General features: G+C 43.2%; 1 protein-coding gene and 1 long non-coding RNA gene across 2 annotated transcripts in view; one reads left to right on the forward strand and one right to left on the reverse strand.

Moving 5' to 3' along the window:
- Positions 1–3,719: 3,719 nt before the first annotated feature.
- LOC132072536 (uncharacterized) lies at positions 3,720–4,878 on the reverse strand. Its single transcript, XR_009418346.1, has 2 exons — positions 4,656–4,878; positions 3,720–4,300 (listed from the first exon to the last, which is right to left on the reverse strand). It is a non-coding gene; the product is annotated as an uncharacterized LOC132072536 (long non-coding RNA).
- Positions 4,879–5,118: 240 nt separating this feature from the next.
- The window catches only part of TBC1D14 (TBC1 domain family member 14), a 63,880-nt gene continuing 50,852 nt past the window's right edge, over positions 5,119–18,146 (forward strand). Inside the window, exons 1-2 of the mRNA XM_059469852.1 lie at positions 5,119–5,325; positions 10,579–11,308. Of these exons, the coding sequence (XP_059325835.1) occupies positions 5,283–5,325; positions 10,579–11,308 (773 nt within the window). The 5' untranslated portion in view covers positions 5,119–5,282. The remainder of the gene's footprint in view (positions 5,326–10,578; positions 11,309–18,146) is intronic.

The raw sequence follows: 18,146 nt of genomic DNA on the forward strand, positions 1-18,146 counted from the left end.
AGAGACACGGGAGAAGCAGCAACTCTCCTTGTCTCATAAAACTCAGAACATTCAAACTCTTGAATTTCTTCTAAAACCATTTTTACTTTTAAGCAGTAAAAATACTGTTAAAAAGTATAGATGAGTACATTTTCAGATTCATCTCTGCTTTCCTGTTGGTAGCCATGGAAATGCTCAAGCAAAGAAAGTACAGTACAGTAGCAGTACTGAAAGCAAATACATAAGCACTGCCTAAAAAAAGGGATGCCACTTCCACTGCTAGAGATTTTTAGGAACATATTAGACAAATGTGTCAGAAATTATGTAATGACCCACAAACTTGTGTAGTTTTTCCCTTCATTCATCCCCAATTTATGTTTGAAAAAAAATACAACTTGTGTGTTGTTTAGGCCTGCTGTCCAAAGAATAATTTGCCTCATTAATCTCTACCTGCTATGATGGGCCTGCCTGATCCCTTACAGATACAGGACAGAAACTAGTGTTGAATTTTTCATTTTTGCCATTACTTTATTTGTGCAATAATAAATATTAAGAACATCCTTTATGTTTCCAATACCCTTTTAGTAGGATTTTGCCTTTTTACTTTTTTTCTTACATTTCATAACTTCTAATTTTTTCATTGCTATTTAGCTTCTAAGGGTCTTCACTTTGGAATGGAGTTCTAGCCCTCAATCATTTGCCTCTGGAACCTTCATCTATTTGACAACAAAGTCTTCTTCAGGAAGTCTAAGTTGTCATTCATGGGTTTTAAATATTTTTCCACCATTTTTCCTGTATTGTATTCAGAGCAAAAAAAATAAATTCCTTGAATCACTGCAGTTCCATGGAGGCATAATAATCTGTTACCTGCCAAAAGTGAATGTTACTTAGTTTCCTTCATCCCTACTAGGTCTAGACAACAATTGATTTTTAGTCCAATACTTCATTTTTTCTTTGTAGTGAGTTCCAATAGATGTTGCCATGTTGGTAACTGCTCCAGAATAGATGTGTTATCTTTTGGAAATGTAATTTAAATAGTGCTTGCTTTATAGAATAAATGTAATAGAACTCCAGCTTTGCATTATGCAGCTGTGCATAATAACAACTATGTTTCCTTCTCTGGCATGATTTAATGATGAGTGAAGATCTGTAACAGAGGTACCATGGAGGCTTAATGAGTGATTATTTATGGGCACTCAGGATTCTGCAATTCTGAGATATTATGCAAGGAGTAATGTTTTTAGTTGATATAGTTTTACTCCTTCACACCTTATTACTCATGTTGTCTTTCCCAAACAGCTTGTAGACAGCGATAGAAACAATCCTGTCACGCATCGTGTTTCAGTAATATCAGTTCAAACATGCTGGGGAGTCTCACACACTTTCCCCTGTCTTTCCTGCTCTTCACTTTCTTGCTGTCTCATGGAGGGAAACCATCTCAGTCTGTTCTTACCCAGTGGTAACAGAAGTGATGGTAGCTATGGATCAAGCTTCCTCATCCTTTATCAGGTCTAAGTTTCTATAGGAAGAGATAATTAAATAGCATGTTCTCCAGCTGTTCCTGATTCACCCCAAACCTATTACAATGGCCTGGTGTACAGAGAGTCCACCTCTAGTAGGAATACCCATGCAGATGGTGGCTGTGCTATCAAATACAGGCAAAAATAGTTTTGTGTGAACAAAATTAATTTGTTCAATTGATTAATCTGAAGTAAAGAGCATAATATTTATTCCTCAAAAGCATCACCATTTGCTTCCAAGGTATTGAGTTTTTCACAGAATTATTACCCTTTTCATTGCTACGAGTCAGTAGAAACCTGAATATATTCATTGTTCCCTTTTCTTGTGCCATACAACATGAATGAATTATTTCACCATGCCTACAGGAAATCCTGTAAAGCAAGGAGGCAAAGGAGCAATGTCTCCTGTATTGCTAACATTTGCTTTTCAGAGAGAGCTTCTCTGTCTCTGATGGATAACAGCTGGGAGCGTCCAGCACTGCCACACTCGGTACCCTTGCACTCAGGCCTGGCTGAGCCAGAACTGCCTTAAATCACAGAGATGGCAAATGGAGGCAGGAGCTGCTGGTCAGCTCACAGTGATGCACAGCTGCTGTGCATTCACAACACGCTAATCTTTTCTTTAAAATAAAGAAAAAAACCCTGTCCTCTAGCTTATGGCAGAGAATTACTGACTTTGAGGAGCTGCACAGTGGATTCAAATGAAGCTCAGTTTGGCTGGCTCTGAAAGCTGCTTGCATCACACTTGGCTTGTGATGAATTAAAATTCAATCTAGATGTTCTCATCTAGCTCTTAAAAAATAAATTTGAAGTTGTATCAATTACAAAATTGCTGAAGCTTCAAAACAGAACTGAAAGCCTAAGCAGAGAATGCTTTCTCACATCTACAGCCCTAAGAAGCATGACAGAAAATTGCATTTCTGTTCCTTGGCTCTACCGAAACAGAGGAAGGACAGGTATTTGGTGTACTTATATCATATGTTGTATATTTTAGAGAACTCACCAAGACAGAAGAGAGCAAAAACTCTTCATGCTTTCTTGCAAAATACCCATAAACCTGAGATATCAAACCCTACTGGCATTAATATGAGCCTGTATGACAGAGCTTTTGAACAGAATGTTTTTAAAAAAATTAAATTCTCTAGCACCAGGCTATTAATAGACATGTAGAAGTTTTTTTGCCCACCAGGTGAACATCAATTGCCAATTTGAGGCTGCTCTATGTAACATTTCATGTCTACACAACAGCTGCATGCAAGACACTCTTAAACAAAACATGATTTTATTCCATGAATTTTTATAAAATTAAGTGTGCTGCAGGTTTACTTGACCCTGAGTCAGTGACAAAAGTGATAATAACCACATTGATTTTATGTGCTACAATTAACTTCTTATCACACTCTGAGGATTTACTTACAACGCACGTGTTTAAACAGGAGGAATTGATTTCCGTGTGCCCTTCTGTGTGGACTTAAATTTTGCACAGCTGCTGCAAAATAAAGGCACTAAAGGTCCCCTTTATGCTGAGTTTTGCTTTTGTACTTCCTGTACCTGGCAGTACCTGTTCTGTTTCCTTTCAGTAATTAGCACATGCCACACTTCATCACAGCTAGCGTGTGACATTGTACTTAGTCACAGTGTGAGCCCTTCAGCTTTTCCCCAAACAGAGAAGTAATAATACACAACATTTGCAGACAGAAATTTACCTTACCTGGGATGGAGGGGGCATGAATGGACTGATACTAACTGCTAATGCAAAACACCTTTTGGGAATAGCTCATGACAACCAGAATTGCTACTTCCCCTTTCCTAGGAGTTACACAGCCATTCACATACAATACAGGGGTGGTTCTTTTATATTGACTAGGCTGCAATTTTCTGTGACTTCCCATATGCTCTGCTTACCACTGAAGGATTCTGCAGCACGTTTTTCTAATTGTTTCTTCAGCCTAAATGATATTAAGCTGGGAGCATCATTATTTCCTGTGCAGGCACTCTGCAGAATTGGAGAGTTCCTGACTATTTCCATTCTTTTATTTACCCTAGGAACCAAACAACTGACCAAGGTAAAATGACACATCATGATGACAATACTCTCTTCTGGTTGTTCCAACAGAAGAATTGATTCATACTCTTAAAAACATAAGAAAAAAATTTAAAAGGAATGAGTGAGAGTATAAGCTCAAAAAATCTTTTGCATATAAACAAGTTTACAGTGCCTCAAATTGGTTTGCTTTTATTTACCTTTATTTATTTACATTTAACATGGAAGCTCTCTTACAGAGATAGTAATAATTCTCAAAAGAAGATATGGAAAAATTAGTGCCAATCTTAAATCATTTTATGTTGATACCCATCTTAGAAATAAAGCAGACTAAGAACTGATCCAGTCACAGAAACAAACTATCTGCAGAGATATAATTTTTGATTGATGGTAGATTTTCAGAGCAGTTTCAGAACAATCTAATTCTTATCTTCATAGTATGGAATTGGTGTCAACAGGGTCATGGTGGCAAGTACTTCTGTACAGGTTTACCTCAGCCTCTCACGATTCATTCCAGTGTAACTTGCCCGTATCAAAGCTTGAACAATCATGGGTTTGCACCACTTCACAGCGAACCAGCTGCCCCAACACAAGTTCAGATATTTGTGTCTGCTGCCCTCACACTTCCAGCTTCAGTGTAGACAGGAGAGGTGTGAGGTGACGGGAGTGCTTAAATCCTCGGTTCAAATGGGAGCAGCTTTATCTTACCACCATTCCAGAGACATGATCACGACTCTAAGTGCAAAACATGTGACCTCTGCAGAAAACAAAACAGCGCCGAGTTTCACAGCTGATAAGGAAACACGACAGCTCTGCTCCTGTCAGGTGCTGACTGCTCGGAAATCAGTGTGGGGGTAGAGCAGGGTGTGCACAGCTCCACCCCCAAAAGGGCGCACTTTGAGACGAAGGTGAAGAGAATGGAAAGATAAAAACGCGAAAATCGCAATTACCACCCTAAAGCTTCCACTTTTGGCATTACAGAACACAATTACCAGAGTTCCACAGAGCTAGGGACACACCTGCGCACGATACCTCCACACGTTCCGCAGCCCACACTTCCACACCCACTGAAGTTTGGTTTTCCCCAACACGAGGGCAGCCTACCCACCCACCTGCTTCCCCGGGCACGGCCAGGGCCGCCAGCCGGCCCCGGCAGTAACACGGGACGGGCTGCAGCGCCTGGCGGCCAAAAAGTGGCTCCCGCCGAGCCCGGGGCTCCTTGAAATGAGCGCTCTCAGCCACAGCCCCGTTTCTCTCCGCTCCGGGGGCTCCTCGGAACCCCAGCGCCTAAGCCACAGCCCCGCTCCCGGGGCGCCTCCACTGCCGAGCCGGGCGGGCACCACCAGCCAGCCCGCCACGGGCGCTGAGGCGATTTAAAATGGCGCCCGGCGGCGGCCGCCCCTCGCCCCCCTGCGCGCAGGCGTTCCCTTCCCCGGCGGGCGGGGCTTCCCCGGCGCGCCGGGCAAGGGGAGCGGAGGCGGGGCGGGAGGAGTCCGGGCTGCGGGGGTTGGAGCATCGCCGGAGGAGCCCGGCACCTGTCCCGCAGCCAGGTGTGCGCCGCCGCCATGGGAGGCCCCACGCTACGCCGAGGGGGCCGCCGGCGAGGGGCGGCTGCTCCGCCTCAGCCGCGCTGAACCCGGCGCTGCTCCGCGGGGACCGGAGAGCAGCGACATGGAGTGCCCGCCGCAGCCGCCGGCCGCCTCCTAGTCCCGCAGTAGCGGCTGTGGGGCGCGTCGGGCATGGCCCAGCGTGACGAGAGCGACGGAGGGCAGCGCTACCCCGGTGAGGCGTCCGGGCTCCTCGGGGCTGTTCCTGCTCGCCGGTGCCGGGGGTGCTGGCCGTACCTGTTGGTGCGAGGGGCAGAGCCCGGGGCCGAGCGGGGCGGGAGGGCGGGAGCGAGCAGCCTCAGCCCCGAGGGGCCGCGCTGGCTGCCGGGCTGACTTACCCGGCCGCGGCCACGTAAAAAAGTTAAGAGGAGCAGGTTCACCGGAGTGTTCACCGAGTGGGTTGAAGACCGCAGAGAAGAGTGAGCGCTGCTTCCTCAAGGCTTTAGTTGTGGCTTTTTTTTTTTTCGGTTGTTTCAGTTTCTTTGGGTTGTTTGTAAGCGAAGGCCGCTAGCTCGGAACCTTCGCAGAGCGAGTCGGGTTGAGCCCGTGAGAAGGAAGCAACTTTCATCTCGCTGCCTCTCTTCTAGTCGAGGTTTCCCAAGCAATTCCCAAAGACCAAACAAAACTACATCTCACAGCAGCTGAAGTTCTTCTGACGTTGCTGCTAATTTAATGTGGCTCAGAGAGTTTTCAGTAACAATGGTGCGGGGAGGGTAAAGCGCTCCTGGAGCAGAGGCTTTAGCAGAGCACTGTAACTTGTTTGTGTTGCCCGTCTGACTGAGCAGAAACAGTCGGAAAGCGGGGAATGGCTTACTTATGATTACTCTCCGAGCACTCCGCTCAGAAGCCGGCTTTGTAAAGCTCACACTTTTAAAAGGTCACCAGCTGAGAGTTAGATAATAGTCATCTTAATTAAAACAAAAAAAAAAATCCCCACTAGTTTCTTTTCTTTTTGCCGGTAATGTTTTGGCAGTACTTTTATAGGTAACCTTAATTGCAGTATCCCATGTTTAGTTGAAGGACAGACTTTTTCTAGTTTCAGGAGTTCTTCACTGTTGGCAGTGCTGTGGCTGTTAGAACGTGCACACAAATGGAACAAAGAAATCTTTAATAAACAAAACTGAGTTTTGTTGAGTGCTCTTGTGCACCAAGGTCACTCAAAGCTGCCCTTGATAACAGCAATATGTTTCTTGGTACATGCAACAAAAATAATAACAAAAACATGGAGAATATAAGTCATTAATTTAAAAAAATATATCTTTAAGAAGAAAAAAAGTTGCAACTTTGTAATTGAAGAAATTCCTTGTTCTTAAAAGTTGGAGAAAAAGTCCTAGCGGAAGTAAGTGTTGAAGAGGTATTGTGTGATGTTAACTCTTAGAGAACTGAGCTGTGTATGCAATCATTCCTCTTCTCATCCCTGTGAGGCAGGAAAATATAAAGCCTTCTTTTGCAAATTATTGTCTTACCCTTGTTGCGTGCCTAAACTGCATCATAACTCCCAGCAAACTTGGAATAATGGGCCTTGAGTTTGCATCTTTCTGGTTTTGTTTTACTCTAATGGTTTGGCATTGCTGTTATATTTAACTTTGATATCAAAGTGGGTTAAAAAGCCATTTTATTGTAGATCTTAGAAATTATAATCAAATATGACTTGTCCCCTCTGTATGGTTGAGTGATATGCAAAGCCAAAATGTGTTTTAAAGCCCTCTGGTTATTGTCAGAACATGCCTTCTTGCATGCTGTGATCAGAATCTGGGGAATGTGAGGCCGTACAGACAGACCTACTGAGACAGATGGAAACTCCACCTGTCAGAAAAAAATGTACCTAGGGGAGAGTCTGAAAGCAGAACTGATGTATGTTGATGTTTTCTTGAAGTTCTGATACTTGCGGTTTAGAGCCTCTCTGAGTTTTGCTTTGCTTAGGAATCATCAGTGATTTTGTATTCCCAAACTTAGATGTAAATTTCTTGCATCCACAGTGTTGTGACAGAGTTGCACAGGTTAGCTGCCCTTTGTGTGAATAGTTGTGTCCTGATGTTAATTTTGAACCTGGCTACAAAACTGTCTTTATCATGTGCTCCTTAGCACTTCAGTTGGAAGTGTTAATGAGTAAATAGCATCTACCTGCTCTCTCATTGCCACTTGTGACCTTGGCTGTGTTTTCCTAACTCCCTTTTCCTTGTTATTTCCTGTGGGATGTTCCCTCTTATGAGATCATGTTCTCGATAAGACATAGGATATTAAGACTTTACAAATATTGATTTTATTTCCATCGTAATATATTTAAATAAACAATGGGAATTATGAATCTTGTGCAGACAAAATTGCATACTATTTCTCAGTAGTGTATGGTACTCAGATGATAATGTTTCCACATGGTTATGTTAATAAATGCTTTATGGAAAGAAGTTAGCATTGGAGTACATGACAGAATATTTGACATCAATTGTCAGATTTTGCACTTACCAATGAGGCAGCTAAAACAGAGTATAAATATCACTCCGTCCTTAAAAACAATCCTACAACAACTGAACTCAAAATGAATCAAGGAGTTCTCCTGTGTGTCCTTGAGAGCTGACTGCATCTCAAGTTTTCATTTAAAGCCCTTGATGGGTACACTTCAAAGCCTCCCACAGTTTTGCTGAACTGTGTAAAACCTTTGTAACTTGCTGTTGCATAATTTGCTCCAGCAAGCTGTAGTGTTGTATACTTCTGCATTTTTTGCTTGCCCGTTTAAAGGATCTTTTCCTGTTACATTTATTGCTTGAAAAAATACCAAGTCAAGTTAAAACAAAATTCCACACCGGGTACAGAAGCTATTTTCACTTTTTTTTTTGTAATTCTTTTGTTTACAGTATTTGGCCTCTTGAGCTGCTGTAGTTACTGCCTCTGCCAAGGTCATTTGGGTGCTTACCATTTGTAAGCTTGGTTGAGAAGAGCAGTGCAATTAAGCTAAGGACTGGCTGCTGCTTGGGAAAATCATTGAGCAGAAGTAAAGGCAGTCATGGGAGGAATTCATTATGGGAACATGCTTGTACTGTTTACCCAAACATCATCAAAGCTGTTCCTGACAGATTACATTTGTGGTTTTTTTCCTGGACTGCACTTTCTAGGTGCATTCCAAAGTTTGAATTCTTGTAAGTCAAACCCCTTGGTTACCCTGTTCTGGAGTGTATCTGTGTATATGCTTTAGAGTAACAAAAGGGGCTGGGGTGGGCTGTGGGTTTGAAGAGCACTGTGAAGTATATGAAGGAATAAAGGCGAACATAGGGAGAAGAACAGAGTCAGACTTATGTTAGAAAAATAAGTGAATTCAAGTAAGAAGGTCTGAGAACAGGAGATTCCAGTATATACAACAGTAATTACATCTAATGCTCCATGTTCTGTCTCATTTGTACGCTTGAACTGTCACTGTTGACTCCTGGAGTATAGTTTGTTGCCTGCATTCAAGAATTGCTGTTTAGGGTTTGTTTTTTTGCTGGCCCTTGGAGTTTCAATTTAGTGAATAAAGAATTTATAATGTACACAGTTGGTGTGTCAGCTATTTCAAAACATACTTTAATTGCAGGGGATGTAAACTTTTCAAACCATGGTAATATGAAAAAAAAAAGTTGCTATAGCAACTCTTTAAGAGAAGACTTCACACCTCTTCACAAGCTTTTTAGTCAAAACAATACACTTGAAACCTTGCTTAGGCAGAGGATTAGGCAACTGGTATATTGATTGATTTGGATGGGTAGCATAGAGTTGGTTGTTAAAAAGTTCTGAAGAGGTCTAAAAGATGAAAAATCCAGGCTGTCTGTCCTCACCTTTTGCCTGTACTTAGGAGTGGATTGAACTGCTAGCAAATATTGTTTGGGTAGTAAGTTAAAGATTTAGTGTAGCATACAAAGTACAGTTGGATTCCTGAACTTTCCACATGACTGAAAACTTATGGAAAAAAAAATTCTGTTTGGACCAGTGAGATATGTTTGAAATGAGTTTTTTCTCACTGCCTGTTGGTATCACAATGCCAAGCTGTATTGATGTCCTCAGATCTAAGAATGGACTGTGTGTCAAACCCTGGTGTTTGGCAGGGCTCAGGTGACTTTAACCAGGGGTTTAGAACTGCTGTGAGATAGCACTTTTCACCGACGTTGGGAATTGACAAGTTTGGGGTTTCTTCTGAGGTACATGTGTATTTGTTTTTTAAAAATAGAATGTGGGAAGGACCTTCTAGAGAACAACCAGGACCTTTAATTGAGTGCTCTACTTGAGAGAGAATAGGAGACCAGGCTTCAGGAGCTGTCTAGAAAGCAGTCTGTTTGCAAGATGGAATAAGTGCTCTTCACTCATTCACACTTAGCCCAGAGTGTTTCAGAGAGAAGAAATTGAAGCAATATGTGCATATTTGTTCTGCCAACTGCTGCAGAGTAATTGCATCGCAAACTTCAGAAGAGCTGTAGACAATTTACTACTCATATGGAAAAAGATCTGTGTAATATATAGCATTATATAGCTCATATAGTGTTTAAAGGGTCAGTAGCAGTTCTGGAAGCCAGGGCAGTATTCCTGTTGGTGTCCCAGATGTATTAAAGTTCGGTGCCTCCAACCTGTAGCTCCTTTTTGACAGCCCTTGCTTTGCAGGTCATTGAGATTCAGACTGGAATTGGGGCACTGACTGGATTAACTGACCTGCTGGCAGCCCCTGGGGAGACAGCATGGATGTTGGATCACAGTCCCTGAGTGCAGGAAATTCAGTGTATTTGCAAATGTCATTGCTACTAAACATGCACTGATGAAGTGCATTGTGCATATTGTCAAAACATTGACTCTATGGATAGCTTTATAGCTGTTCAGAGTTTGCATCTCTTCCTTCATGCAACAAATGACACTTTATGCATTCTCTTCTGGGACAATTTTATTATCAGTTTTATAGTTTGCAAAAGAATGCTGAGAAATTCTGTTTAAATGAACAATTATGAATCTGGTCTAAGTGTAAGGAAACAAGTTTTGTAGCTCTCTGACATCAGCAAATATGAATTTATGACTGTATAAAAATAAATCTCATATATTTGCCTCAGTATTGACAGGGAACATTAAAATACTGCATGTTTTATAGTATGTAACTTCACTCCCAGGAGATGTGTAAGGAGCAAACACGGGCACACAAACTGCTTATGAAAAGCTTTTCATGCTTCACATTCGCTAGAAGCCTAATTTAAGTTGCCATTGTCCTGGTTGTTCATGCTGGGGGAAGGGATAGTAATTATGTCCAAGAGAAGACAAATAATTTTTAATTAAAAGCCTAGATTAGGACAGGACTGAGTGCATTAAAAAAACAAACCAAGAAACAACCATGAAAAAAAACCAACCCTACAAAACAAACAGTCGAGAACAAACCACAACCTTCCTGCAAACTCCTAATCTTTTCTTTCTTTTTAACCAGTTACCAGCTGGGCCAAGACAACTGATGCAAATTTATCCAACTCTTTAAATGGTTTGACCTTCGTGGGAATTGTGGATGCAAGAGTGAGCAGCAGTATCCAAGGCCTTCAAAACCTGAACTCTGGGACCCCGAGAGATCTCTCATTGCCTGAGTATGGACCTGGCCTGCTGTCCATAGAAGATTGTCATAGCCTTAAGTCAGTGGATTCTGGTATTCCAACTCTAGAAATAGGAAATCCAGAGCCTGTTCACTGCAGTGTGTTGAATGTGAAGAGAAAGCAGTCAGAGCCCGAGCTGGTGCCTGACAGGGCTTTCCAGAGCGCGTGCACGCTGCCGCTGTACGTGCCTCCGCACGCGCCGGCTGCCGAGCACGAGCACGCCGTGCGCAAATCCTCCACCTTCCCCAGGACTGGCTATGACACCGTCAAACTGTACAGCCCAACCTCAAAGACGCTCAACAGAAGCGATGACATCTCCGTTTGTAGCGTGTCTAGTCTTAGCACAGAGCTGTCAACAACTTTATCAGTTAGCAACGAAGACATTTTGGACTTTGTGGTCACAAGCAGTTCAAGTGCAATTGTGAATCTCGAGACTGACGAGGCGCACTTTTCAGACGTTACCCTGAATTCCTCTAGAGACAGCACTGACCAGAGCCAGCAGCAGTATTGTCATGGGACAGACGTGGACGGTAAACGGAAAATACTGGGACCTTTTACAAACTTCTTTGCCAGGTAATGTTTCCGTACAATATATTTTAGTGGACTATGTAAGATCTTAGGAGAAAGGTCCTCTTTGATGTTGTACTTTGAAAAATATAATGCCTTGGTGTCTTAATTTAGATCAGTATTAACATACTTTTTCTGTTATGAGTAAATAGGCAAATATTGCTGGGGTCTAAGGCTCTGCATCCTACTCTGTTATGTTCATGGTGTATGGAAGCTTCTTAAATCTTGGAACATTCTTTCTGTGTTACAGTAAAAGAATTTCTGAGCAAGGTCCTTTTTCTTCTGAACAGTGGCTTCTCCAGTGATATCTTTTGTGATTTTGGCCAAGGTCTTTAATCTTGTGTCACATAAGAAGATAAATATAGGTCGAATCCATACCTGTGTTAAAGAACTTTGACATCTGAAGATTCATAAGTAATTTAGTAATGATGGAGTATTTTATTGATCATTCTAAGGGTATGAAGCTTAAAATACAAATACTTTGCAAACACTTGGTACAACTACTCTGGTCTTTCCAAATCTCAGTTACTGCTTTTTTAATATCTTAATACCTGAGTTTTTGTGTGGAATAAAAACATCTGATATTGTGTCACCCACTTGTTGAAATGATGGCATTGGCTACCCAAAGCAGTTTCTAAATGTGGCCTTTGTATGAATGATAAGGTTCTGAATGCAGATACCCCAGGGAAGTGGGGAATAAGGAAGAGGACTAATCTGCTTTGAGGAGTTGAGCTGTTTGCTAGTGGGTTCTTTTTTTAAAGTTATGTAAGACCTTCATAATGTTTCTAATTTTTAAGTTATATCATCTGAAGTTTGATATATTTAAAATAAATTGTTCTAGAAAGAAATTTTAGACATCAAGTGGAGTTGGCTGTAAATAACCTGTTTTGCACATGGCTTCAGCTAGTATGTCTTTTCTTGTGCAATTTTTCTTTTGCATGAGACAAGTGGGCTAATAAAATACATCAAGAATTGGCAGAAAACATTCTTTGAAGGGCTGCCTTATTTGCAAAGCTTAAGAAAATCAGTTTGTTTAGACCTAAGCTGACTGAAGCCTTTGTTGATTTTTATTCTTAGGTTAAAGTACTGTGCAGCAGAGCTCCAGTCATCAGTCATGTTTGAGGTGCTGATGCTTTTGTGGACTCTTGTCTGTGTGTTGCCATGGAACCAGACTTAATTCTGAAGCAGGAGGCTTCTCAGCACTTCAAAGCATAAACTTTTGTTACCCATTCTGGTAGCACAACTGCTAACTCAAACAAATGCTGTCCTTCAGCCTGGCAGGGAGCAGGGTGGAACAGGCACATTTAGACCCCACTCAGAGTAGGATGTTTAACCACTTCTCAACTTTTCTTATCCAACACAGCAAAGCCATGTGTCCAAATTCTGTTCTAGTGTAGTCTCTGGTGGTTTTACCAGTGTTGCAGAAACTGTAGTACTCACTCGACTGAGCTTTTTCAGCTGAATCTTTGCAGGTACATTGAATGCCAGGAAACAAAGGCTGTCATTACTGCCTTTTAAATGGGGAGCAGATAATTTTGGTCACTCGGTGATGTCATTGTAAGAATATGAGGATTAAGTTCAAACTAGATGATCGGCTTTGAAGTTCCAGGTGCTCAGTCTGTAACCTGACCTTGAATATCCTCCTCTTTGGCATCCACTTCCGGCTCTGTTTTGGAAACAAGAGCTGCCCACTTTTTGTCTGTACTTGCACACCACACCCCCATATTTTATGCACCGGCTCATGTCATGAGACCTGGTGGTGAGTTTCACAGGTATTGAACACACAGGGAGCCTTGGAGGTTGTTCTGTGCCACAGGGAGTACTATTCATATTTATACTCTCAGCATTGTACAGTTTCAAAACATGCCCTCGCTAGTTTTTGTTGGTGTTTGTAATCTGCCATCCCTGGGTTTGAAAAGTCCCTGTTCCCTGGAGCTCCTGTGGGCTCCTTGGATTCCCAGGACTTATACCAGTACTGAAGTAAATGAACCTGGTTCTTGCAGTGTTTTGTTTGAAAGTAGCTGCTTTCTAGAGGCCTTCCTACCCAGCTCACCCTGTGCTGTGTACCTGGGTTTGTGTGCAGTGTGAGAGGAAGAGGAGGCATTTTGAACAGTATTGTTGAAGACCAGCTTGCTGAGAGGGAGCTTCCTAAAGCAGTTTGTTCCAAGTGCTGCAGTGGTGGGTGTAAACAAAGTCCCAGAAAGGAGTGTGTTCTTAGCACTGCACTCTGCTGAAAGTTGTGATTCAGTCTCACAGGTTGAGTGCATAAACTTCACTTTAGAAAACCAAATGTGAACCATGGCAGGAGAAAGCCCAATTGCCTTGGCTTTGGCCAGTGGCTGGCACACATGTGTACAACTTGGACTAATGAGACCTGAGTGCTTTGTACACTGCCTTGCAGCAGCCTGATGGTCATGGGGTAAGGCTGCAGTGCAGACTCAGCCTTAATCTGCAGGTTTAGCTCTTTGAGGGCTTCTCTGGGTAATAGGATATAGGTTTGAGCCATTGGGAGCAAAGATGAGTCAGCTTAATTTTTTGCACAGGTTGTTGATAGTTGGTAAAAGGGAGAAACCTTGCCTCTTGAAATGGCACCTCTGCTTGTATTGAACCCCATGTGGCCTCTGAGAATGTGCTAAGTTCTCTGATTTTATCAGAGTAAACTTGGCCTTGACATGTCAGTTAAGATTTGTGGCTGCCTGTAGAGATAATACCGACAATAATTAGATGCCTCCAGTGCTTGGTCACATGTGCTTAAGCTACTTACATATCAGCCAGGGGTAAGTCTTTCTCAATACCAAGAAAATGCTTAGATAAGTGGTTGCTTTAGAATATAAAGTCATTTTTTGGCACTCTGTACATTCATTTTTCCTTTTGAGACTGTGTGCATGTGCACTGTGCACAAGGTTGCATATTCCATGTCAGTTCTGTGGTGTGTTATGAGGTTTTGGTTTGAGACTGCATTTACAAAATGAGTTGTAGAAGAGATCAAAGGAAAAGGGAGCACTGTTGGCTGATTTCCTTCAGTTCTGGCACCTTCAGGATCACTTGGGAATGGAGTGCTCCTGCCCTGCCTCTTTGAGCACTGTGGTGAAGAAAGTTTCCTGGCCTGCTTCTGTGGCTCAGTTTGTGTCTCCAGCAGTTTGAGTATCCATAAGGCCTGCTTGTTTCCTCAGGCTGCATCTTGGGGTGTGGCCAGGAAGATCAAAAGGGAGAAGGAGGCTGCTTTCTTGCTTACACACAGCTTTCCTCTTGGAGGAGCTTAAGGCACCACAGGTACAGTGCTCTCATTAGGCTCAAGGTTGGCATATGGAAATGAATTACTGCTTCTGAAAGAAGCTCTAATGCTGACTGTTGACAAAAAACCCTGACATGTTAGTTGTTTTCAAGTGTCACTTGTATCAGCTTTAAAAGCCCAGAGGTCTTTTACATAATCCTGAGTTGGAATTAATTTCCTTCATTTGAATATATGCAGGAACTTGGGTTGAAAACTAGTGTGAGCAAATAACTGGGTGGGAGACTAAAGAGTTGGTGGCTTGTCTGCTGCTTTGCCTTATTGACCCAGAGTAGTGTGGGTTAATGAGTTTTACCTTTGGACTTTACTTCTGTACAGTACTGCTGAAACTTTTTAAATGTGTGCATCTTAAACAGCTTTGCTGAACCAGGACTGTAGTGATCTTACTGCAGAAGTTTCTCTTTTCATTTATCATTTGCAATTTTCATTTTGGAGACTGAGAATGAGGATTTCTGTGCTTACATGGAGAGTGACCATAAAGGGGTCACTCTGTGTAAATAATAAGCCATGCAGTTTGTTTCATTTTAATGGATTACAAGCAGCCTAAGTCTTTACTTAGTCCACTGCCATGGATATTGTCTGTTTTCCCAAGAATCTCTATCTTCTTTCTTTTCAGGCTACTCCCAGAAGTTTTAAATCTTAATGTTCTAAGTATTTGGATGTCAGGAAGCCTGTAAGGAGCATAGGGACTGCACATGAAATAAAGGGCTTTAAGAACAACATTACATTTTACTATTTGCAAAGAATCTCTGCATTTCTGGAAGAAAGCTTCTGGAGCAAGATTGGCATCCTACACCATATGTAGAAATGTACCTGTGACCTTACTTGTAATCTGATAAGAAAAAGGTCTTAAATTTCAAAATAGTAGCTACTGCTTTCAGTAAGTGTTTTAAGTCTGAAATCACGTGAATTTAATATGTTTATATCGCATATGTACACCCATGTTTTGAGATTACTGGTCACACATAATTTGGAGTTCTGAATTTAGGAATTAGGTCCATCAATGGCAAAATTCAGTCATGTGTTAATGGATAATTGCAGTTTGTTGCTTTTAATGAGAGGACAGCTTATTGTACTTCTGTAATTTTGCTATTAAAAGGAAGGTGGAATGACAAGGAGCATTGTAGTGCTGATTTCCCACTTTCATGTCTACAAAAATGGGAATTCACTGACCACAGGAGGGAAGGAAAATTGTGATAATAATTGTAGTTGACTAATCTGAGATATTCGTTATGATGCTGTCCTCTTTTCTATGGAAGTTTCTTTTCAATGAAGCCTGTTAGAGTATTGGCTGTTCAGGAGGAGAGGCTGAGAGCAGGACTCAAGTGTGTAGGCAGAGGAACAGACAGAGCTGGATGCACTGTGGGGGCAGACAGAAGTCACTGCTTCTAACCACAAATGAGCAAAGCCAAAGTGAGCTGCAGGTGCAGCTGTCCAGAAGCTGGTGGGGAAGGACTCCAGCCTGTGATCAGGGAGCCTGCAGGGCCACCCAGCACAGCTGCTGCCCTGCCCTGCTGTGGGCTGGGCTCCCAGGTGCTGCAGTTGCCCCACAGGGTTCCCTGCCCTGTTGGAGGGAAGGGAGTAGCTGAGTGGCAGTTCTGTCCTTCCCTGCTGCTTTCCCTGGGTGCCTTTCTAGCAAATTGTTGCCAACAGCAGGCGGCTAAAAGGGCTGGGAAGAGAGGAGGGCAAACCAGCTCATGCTGCAGTGTGGGAACAGCATGGGCACTGAGGATCTGCTTAACACAGGGTGCTGGCAGCAGTCTTTCAGCAGCCTGTGAGGCATTCAGGTATGCTCATCTGAAAGGTGCTTCCAAAGTGTGGTTTTGGATAGTTCTTCTTTGAAAGCCACTCTCTCTCCTGGAACTGACAGACTTAAAGTCCTCTCCTCACCTGCGTTTACTACCACAGCTCTGTGTGGAACAGAAGAAATTAGCAGAATTTTCTGAAATAAACTTTCTCTCTCAAAGCAAATCTTGCACAGGTGAAAAGTTGGAATTCTACAAAGGTAACAGCCTTTGTTTTTGAAAAAGGTTGAAAATTGTATGAAACAATTTTCAGAATTCCTGTCTTATTCAGAGAATGAAGTTTTGAAGTTTGTCATGTGGCCTGTTCTCCACTAGGTGTTGAACTGAAACTGTCTAAATTAATTGCAATCCTTATTTTCCCTTTTTGTGTGGGATAATGTAACTCTTTACAATTGCAGTTCTTTTTGTTCTACCTTAAACTTTTCACTAAATTTTGAGATGTGGCTCTTTAGTATAAAGAGTAGTAGATTAATATCTTAGTTTTGCTGTTGAGTAACTGGAAACAGTTTTACACAAACAAGACTTTAAACAAAGAGGCTTGTTGAACTTATTTGTTCATTATAGAAAGTAAATGAAAATCTGCTCAATGACAATTTGAGTTTTGGAGGTATTTTTAGTAACTACAAAGCTATGCAGTAAGTGAGGACTTAGCGTGGTCTAGTTATTACTTCAAAGCAGGTGACACGTGCATATTTCTTTTCTAGTGGCTGGAGGGAAGCATTTCAGAAGTCTGATACTGGCTGGTGAATGCAATTTCTAACATGGATGGGTGTTGAATGTTTCTTGCAGCATTGAGCTGTAATGCTTCCCCCACCCTCCCTTCCTTTCTGGGGTCACAGGTCCTGCCAGCAAACCTGCTCCAACAGGAGCTCCTCATTCCAAGGGGCCACACATTCTGCCATGAGCCTGCTCCAGTTCTAACAGGGTCAGCGTCCTTGAGGCACGTGGGGTCCTCCATGGGCTGCCGGTGGATCTGTGCTCCATCCTGGGCCTCCATGGGCTGCAGGTGGATTTCTGCTCCACCCTGGGCTTCCATGGGCTGCAGGTGGATCTGTGCTCCATCCTGGGCCTCCATGGGCTGCAGGTGGATCTGTGCTCCATCCTGGACCTCCATGGGCTGCAGGTGGGTCTCTGCTCCACCCTGGGCTTCCATGGGCTGCAGGTGGGTCTCTGTTCCACCCTGGGCTTCCATGGGCTGCAGGTGGGTCTCTGTTCCACCCTGGGCTTCCATGGGCTGCAGGTGGGTCTCTGCTCCACCCTGGGCCTCCATGGGCTGCAGGTGAATCTCTGCTCCATCCACCTCCATGGGTGGATCTGTGCTCCACCCTGGGCCTCCATGGGCTGCAGGTGGATCTCTGCTCCATCCTGGGCCTCCATGGGCTGCGGGGCCCAGCTGCCTCACCATGGGCTGCTCCAGGGGCTGCAGGGGAACCTCTGCTCTGGCACTTGGAGCACCTCCTGGCCCTCCTTGTGCACTGACCTTGGTGTCTGCAGGGCTGTTCCTCTCACACAGTCTCACTCCTCTCTTTTGGCTGCTGCTGCTGTTGTGCAGCAGGTTTTTTCCCCTCTGAACTGCTATGCCAGGGAAGCTACCATTGTCCCTATTGGAGTCAGCCTTGACCAATGGCAGGTTTGTCCTGGAGCCAGCTGGCATTGGCTCTGTTGGGCATGGGGGGAAGCCTCTGAGTGCTTTTCACAGCAGCCACTCCTGTAGTCCCCCACTACCAAAACTTTGGCATGCAAACCC

Source organism: Ammospiza nelsoni, chromosome 4 (assembly GCF_027579445.1).
Source record: "Ammospiza nelsoni isolate bAmmNel1 chromosome 4, bAmmNel1.pri, whole genome shotgun sequence".
NCBI lineage: Eukaryota > Metazoa > Chordata > Aves > Passeriformes > Passerellidae > Ammospiza > Ammospiza nelsoni.